The sequence below is a fragment of the Acanthochromis polyacanthus genome, chromosome 5, assembly GCF_021347895.1.
Source record: "Acanthochromis polyacanthus isolate Apoly-LR-REF ecotype Palm Island chromosome 5, KAUST_Apoly_ChrSc, whole genome shotgun sequence".
Taxonomy (NCBI): Eukaryota; Metazoa; Chordata; class Actinopteri; family Pomacentridae; genus Acanthochromis; species Acanthochromis polyacanthus.
The window spans coordinates 28,476,544-28,484,285 of record NC_067117.1 but is presented as its reverse complement, the minus strand read 5'-3'; the positions used below and the strand labels follow the sequence as shown (position 1 = coordinate 28,484,285).

General features: G+C 39.7%; 1 protein-coding gene across 1 annotated transcript in view; it reads left to right on the top strand.

Moving 5' to 3' along the window:
* Nucleotides 1-7,742, top strand: part of LOC110955772 (copine-9-like) — a 209,958-nt gene that overhangs the window by 39,652 nt on the left and 162,564 nt on the right. Inside the window, 1 exon segment of the mRNA XM_022200897.2 lies at nt 3,040-3,086. Coding sequence (XP_022056589.2) covers nt 3,040-3,086 — 47 coding nt within the window.

The following is a 7,742-nucleotide window of genomic DNA, read 5'->3' as shown; positions in this document are numbered from 1 at the left end:
AATAGAACCGCATTTTATACATACAGATATATTGTTATTTCCGTACAGCAACAACAGAGCTACAGTAGGTATTACATACAGTAGGTTCTGATGCCTGAAAGGGAGTGGGAGGAAGAAAACTTATTTAATCCCACCCCTGTCCCCTTTACTTAAATTCAAAATTTTCACTTCCTATAAGTAAAGAAAAGGAATTCAAAATAAACTAGTTATCTATAAACATAAATTACGCATTAGATAGGCAATGCATGACAAGTATTGAAACTTAGTGGGATTAACCATAGATAATAGCAAAACAGTTAAATAGCAACAACAATTACATACCAACAATGGTAAGGAATTATACATACCAAAAGGTATAACACAGGATTCAGAGTAGTGATTGTATGAATAAATGCATAAGCATACATACATGCATACATCTACATATCCATATATCTATAATCACAAATTATCATGTATAACAGCAATCTTTCCATAACCTTAGCCATGCCTTTGTTGCCATGTGCAGACACTGCATTAAAAAAAAATCCAATTGTCCAATAAGGCTTCCGTATATGGTTCAGTATTGTCTGATGTTAGAGTTTCACTATCCTTCTCAAATGAGTGCAGCCTGGAAATGTAAAATGCATTAGTTACATGAAAGAACCTTCCAGACACAAAGTGTTGAGAACAGCAAGAATAAAGCTTTTATGAAGTGTCTCTACTATACCGTATTATGGAAACTGATGAAAGACAAAAGCAACACGAATAATGAAGCAAGACGCTCAGAAAAGTTTCAGCAGTGGTTCCACTTCCAGCAGATATGCTACAAACCCTCATGTCTTTACATATATATCGATGAATGTGAACAGAGTCACTCCTGCTTTTTTAACATATTTTTGATAAATTATTTGGAGTTATGGTGATTTTAAGTTCGTGTACCATAAAAAATATGGTCCACAGTCTACTAAAAATGACTCCCAGGAATGCCTTCTGTCATGATCCCTGCTCCAGCTCCTGTTTCTGTCCTTCATTCTGCCTCCTGGTCTCTCCTTTTCCCTCCTGCTCTTTCTGCATCTGTCTATTCTGTTTTGATCTGTCTCCCTTTGGCTCCCTCTGTCTGTCATCTCTCTCCCTCTTGTCTCTCTCGTCCCTGTGTCTTGCTCTCCCTGCTCACCTGATTACTGCAGGTGACTCGCATTTCAGTGATCAGCTCACCTGTCCTGAACGTCTCCTGTTCACTATTGAAACCCTGCTCAGTCACTGGCTGTGTCCGAAATCGCATACTAACATACTACTCATACTACTCATACTAAGTGTGACGTCAAAATAAGTATGTAGTGCGTTCACATTAGACAGTATGAAAAGACTGAGTACGCGAGAAATACCCGGATGTATACTATATCCGGAAAATTTTTAAGTATGCGCGGTGACCACACTAGTCATACTTAACCGCCCCATAATGCTTTGCGAGCTACCCACCGAAATGCAAGCCTCCGCGGGATATGTGGCCGGACCGGGGCGATTTTTATTTTATTTTATGTGGTTAAGTAGTCATCCTAATCACCCCACAGATTTGAGAAATAGGCGTTCTCTGACCAATGTTTTAAATTTATCAGACGCCTCACAACGTGCTACTGAATGCTAGCAGCTAGTTGCAGCAGCTCGCTTTGCATACAGAACAAGTAGCAGCTACCTCCAGTAGCCTGCAGCTACAATTGAAACGATTTGCATAATCTGGCTAATAACTGCATGAGGAGTGCCGGCTTGAAATTGCCACATTAATTATGCGACTGTTTGTTAGCGTAAAATCAACCTGAAGCCGGCATTCAGTCGAGATATTTGATAGTCGTACTTCCGGTTTTTGTCGTCGGAGGTTTGAAATGCATTATGGGAAACGTAGAAGTATACTACAGTGTGAACGGTCGGCATTTTAATCATACTTATAGTACGTAGTATACAGTATATACTCATTGAGAATGTAGTATGTAGTATGTTAGTATGCGATTTCGGACACAGTCACTCAGTCCCCGTCGGATCGTAGTTACTGTTTCCCTCCAAACCTGCCACCTCTGGATTATTTCTGCCTCATGGACTCTTCTGCTTTCCCCCCTCATGGACTCTGTAGCGCTCCTGTTGTCAGTTCATGGATTTTCCCCAGCCTGTTTCCCCTCGGTTGTCAGTTTCGCCCATATTATGAGTACCCCTCACTAGCTTAGTTTGGTTAATTCAGTTCTTTTTTGTAGGCTTCCGTTTTTGTATTCTTGGAGTTTAGCTTGTAGAGTTGTAGTAGTGTTGGTTTGGTTCTTTTCCCCCTAGTCCAGTCTCTATTAATGTATTGGTTTAATAAATCTCTTCCAATCCTTCCCTGGTCTGCCAGTTTCTGTGAGTCCGTGCATTTCTCCGGCCCGTAACACCTTCAGTTTATTTTATTTATTGATTTAACCTTTATTTAACCAGGTAGGTCAATAGAGAAACAGTTATTATTTACAGTGGCGACCTGGTCAAGAGGCAGCACTCAAGGTAGATGCAAAACGGTGAGGACATAAAGAGAAAACAACAAACGTATAATGCGATTATCAATGGTGACATATAAGAGGTAAATGGCTAAATGCAAGTGCAGTGGTTTTGTACCATTGGTTGAATTGAATTGTATTATTTATTTTCCAAGTAAATTTGGACAGAGCGAAGAGCAGTTATTCAATCATTTGTTTTTCAAGAAGTTCAATCATTTAATTAATTAATCTCAACTTAAATTTGATTTTTTTCCCTTCTCATACCATTGGATAAGAGTCACCAAACAAACTTTCATGTTTCTTCTGAAATATAACTGCACATTTTACAAATATTCATGCTTTAGGAGTCCTTTTTATGTAGTTCTATGGAGACGCTGGTTGTTTTTAAGTTCATTAAGATTCTACAAGAGGAGGAAGTGGAGGATCATCCAAAAAAGGGCACTTTTACAGCCATTTTAGTTGGTTACGTCTGTGTTTAGCTGCATGTTTTGGTGATTTTTGAGAGCTAAGCTCTAAGACCTACATCTGTTTGTTTCTCTTCCAGTGGTGGTGTTGTATGTTCAAGGCCTAGGGACCAAGGAGTGGAGAGAGGTGAGTGTTTCTATAATTTGTCTTTAAATCTTCAGCCCAGATGGAAATGTTTCATATACAGGATTATTGGATTCAATGCAGAGCTTTGCACATAACTGACATTATGCTAATTGAATGAGAAGTCAGCTGGAAGGACTAAATAAAACTAAACATTAGTTTGGTATGAATTCTGTTTAACTGCGCAGCAGGATAGCTTTGACTACATCAGCCTGTTTCCATCATATCGTGCTTTTTGTGACTTCCAACTCTCACAGCTGGTTTCACGGTTTCAGAAGCCATTAGACAGCGTGAAACTAATTATTCAAAATGAGTTCAGTTAACTCACATTTTGAAGGCAGCAGGGGAACTACAGTTCAAGATCATTTACAGTAAGCAGGTTTTATGAGGATTTCTGATTTGCTGACTCATGCTATGCTAAATACCACTTTAACTAATGCAATGCTGCATCGAGAGTATGTTAAAAATAATAAACAGCCCAAACTCCTTCATGTCTGTGTCCCCAAAGTGGCTCTAATCAGATATGAGGAAGTATTTATAGGTTGCAGTGTCTCCCACCTGCCATCAGAGCTGTGCATAAGGAGTAAACACAAGCACTAATCCAGCAGCGCCTGCAGTCTGAAGCTCTGAATGTCAAATTACCACTTGGATTCACAATAAAGCACTCAACTCCACTTTAGAAAAGTTAGAATTATGCTATTCAGTTAATGTGAGTTCATTTTAAATTTACTAAGTCAGGGGTGTCCAATCCAGCCCGCAGGGTGACTTTACAAAAGGTAAAAATTACAGAAAAGACAACTGCAAATTTGTAAAGTGGTAAATTTAAAATAATTTCTTGATCTTGACAAGTTGTTTTGATGGTAAAGTAAAATATTTTATTGAGTTGTAGATACACTGTGATCTGTAAGTTGTAGTGTGTAAATGATAAACGGAGGCAGAATGTTGTTGAAATTGCATTTATTTCTCATAAGAAATTTCAGTTTGTTCATTATGTTTTGTAAAAACATAGTTCCTTGCATGTGAACATTTTCAGAATGTACTTTCCTGGAACCACAACAAAAGCAACACGAAAAGCAGTCAGAGCGCACAGTACTCCACCAAGGCTGCTCAGTTGTATCATTTCTGATGGATGAAATCTTGAAATATTTTGTGGTAGAAATCACGGCAGCATACAGTGTGGCCATTTAATATAGATATGCTCACAAACAAAATGACCTTGCACTGAGCACAGGTGTGTGTTATGTATGTGTACGTTACGTACGAATATCGAATTGCGTGACCTAAATATGTAGCGGGCAGCGGCAATTGATGGGACTCAGAAACACCCCCACAATTTAGTCAGTTATTCCTTATATCATTTTGGATAGATAAGTCCACAGCAGTGGATTTTTAGTAGGATCACATTCATGCGATCATCAGCAGATAGCAGTTACAAATGTTCACTTGTTGTCATAGTGGCGTGTCGCTGTCTCACAATGACACAGACATCGTTAACAAATCCATGGATTCAGACTATAAGCTAGCCTAGCCGCGCTAGACCCATGTTCTGAAGGCACAAGGGTCTAGGAACGCTCGACAGGGAGGGAGGCGGGCTAAAAGGTTGTCTTTCAAATCACTCTGCAGCAATTGGGTAGGTATACAACCAATCAGCGCAACGAATAGGCTGACGTAGTTCCTAGAGCGCCGGCGGATTGTGGCTAAGTCCCATTAGCTTCCCAACCAGCGGAGCCAACTGGTATATTAAGGATTTGCCATATCCTGTCGGCGTAAGTCCAAATACGTCTTTCGTCTCAATGAAACACTTCAGTCCCGTCCTTTGTTTATCTTTCAAGTTGAATTTTAGCTTCAAATCTTTAAGGGCTGTGGCCAAAGCCGAGTCGAAAGATAACTGTTTATTGTGCGCTGGTTGTTTCTGTCAGAATCGTCGCGCCTCTGTCGTCACTCAGTTATGCCCGCCTTCTGACTCTACACTTCATGGTGATTGGTCCGGCCAGCTTTAGGAGAATCCAGCCTCGAGCCTTATGGAGGGTAACTAGACCCACCCTGGCAGAGAATTAAATTCGTTGCCGTGGGTTGTCTAGCGCGGCTAGGCTAACTATAAGCCACATCACTGCCAAAATGTAATCAGGTGGTCCTTTCGTCATTTCTGACCTTTCCTGAAAATGTCATTCAAATCCGTTATTCTGTTTTTGAGTAATGTTGCTAACAGACAGACCAACAGACAGACAAATGTACACCGATCGTCACATACCTGCACCGTTCCTGGGCAGAGTAAACAATTAACAATTGTTTTTTATAGATTATTATGCTCTGATTTTTGCTGGTCCAGCCCACTTGAGATCAAAATTGGACTGTATGTGGCTCCTGAACTAAAATGAGCCTAACACTCTGGCACCAAGTGCTCTTTTTGCTTGCTTTTAGGGTGGAGAAAGCAAAAATCCCACAGAAATCGGAGCCAACCAAAGCCGAATCCTTGAAAAAAGCATTCTTCAGTCACAGCACATTTGTGAGAACCCAAACAAACGGACATATTAAAAAATGTCCTGTGCCTTCCTGCAGTAAGGTCAGAAGTAGAGAGAATCTAAGCAGGCGTGGAGCAAAAATGTCGTATGACGGTCACACTGATCAGAGTCTTTTATGGGAAACGGAATGTAATAAAAAATAAGCCCTTCTGTGAAGCCTGAGCCGCCAAATATAGGAATTCATAAATTGGAAAACCTCCCGAAACGCTTCGGGAGGTCGGCCCTGGAACACTGGCTGTGTGTAAATACGAAACTTCATCTCTCCCTTTCTTATACCTCGGTTTCTCTCGCTCGCTGCCTGGCAGTAATTTGCACTTTGTGCCATCAAAGAAAATCAGTCTCACCTCGGCAGGGATCCACGCACATGCGCACGGATCTCAGCGAGGCTCAATCAGTCTCACAGGGAGACGACGCTTTCAGCTGAGCACTATACACTCAGTCACTAACACACACATGCTGCAAAGTGGTGTTCGATGCTCCCATAGAGCAGTATGGATCAGTTTGTAGGTAAATAATTCTGTTTCGTGTCACTGTAATCACAGCTGTCTGATGCTGAGTGGCAGCCGGCGTCAGCAGGAATAGTGAGTTGCTCTAAATGTATGAGGACGGGAAGCAGAAAGACAGTTTTCTCTTCTTCCAGGGCTGAATCTATGTTTTTATGTGTACTTTTTGAAAAATCTGACAAATCTACATGATGTGGTTTCACCGGCTGCACACACGGTTGAATAATCTGCTGGTTGTTCAACACTGAAGCTTGAACTGTTCCTGTGACATGTTTGAGTTAGAAGTGGAGCAACTGTGTGCTGTATGCTGATTATCAGATATTTTCCTTTTGCCAATGAGACAGCAATATTAACCCAAGACTGCCCTCAGTATGAATATATACATATGTAGAAAACCAACAAAAAGTCTTTAGTTGACAGAACAAAATGAATTAAATATGCAGTTTGTAAAATTTCCACATTAAAATATAAAAAAATACGGCCAATGTTACATGTATTTAGCTGACTTGTGGAATTATTTCAAATGTTTTGCAGTACTTTTTGTGTTCAGTCACTGTTTCTGTTGTTTTCTGTTACTGTTTTTGTTGTTGTTTTTTTGCTGTTTTCTGTTGTTTTTGTTGGTTTGGTTTCTGTTTTCTGTTGCTTTCAGTCACTGTTCTGTTTTCTGTTGCTTTCGGTCTATTTTCTGTAGTTTTCAGTCCCTGTTTCTGTTTTCAGATACTGTTTGTGTTGTTTTTGTAGCTGTTTTCTGTTTGTAGTTGCTGCTTTCTGTGTTTTTGGTCACAATTTTCTTTTGTTTTCAGTCTGTTTTCTGTTGTTTTCAGTCGTTTTCAGTCATTGTTTTTGTTGGTTTTATTTGTATGTTGCTTTCAGTCACTGTTTTCAGTTGCTGTTAATCTGTTGCTTTCGGTTTATTTTTTCTGTTTTCAGTCACCGTTTCTGTTGTTTTCAGATACCGTTTGTTGTTTTTGTATCTGTTTTCTGTTTTCAGCTGATATTTTCTGTTTGTAGTTGCTGTTTTCGATGTTTTTTGATCACAATTTTCTATTGTTTTCAGTCTGTTTTCTGTTACTGTTTGCTTTTGTTTGCACTAAAAAATACGGCTCAGTTCAGTTTAGGAAAATACACCCACAAATGATCTACACAAAGCTCCTATTGCTTTCTAGGATAATGAGTCCTACCACAAGAAAAGCCCCCTTAAAACTTATTTAACATTTATTAACCTCTTAAAATCTTCATCTCGAGTTATGCTTTTTGTTCTTTCATCAGGTTTCCAGCTATTCTTTATTACAGTCCTTTATTCTCTGAGGTTTACTGTTTGCAGCTTGACTGACATTGACTGACTGAAATGGATTTCTGCTTTGCTCATGGACGCAATATACCTTTTTAAACTTCATATACAGTAGATGGGAAAGTCTCAGGTTGCTTGAAGCGATAGAGCAGTAATCCTATCACAGATTTAGAAACTGTGCTGGATAAATTCTTAAGCCTCCATCAGAGCAAAGACATCACAGTTAGAAAATATCATAAAATGCCTCTCGCTTCTGTGAGAAGATAAAAGTTTATCTGAGAGCATCCTATACTTTATTCTGCTCAGTGTCTCTGTATCGCAGCAGCGAGCCAAAGCTTTTCCT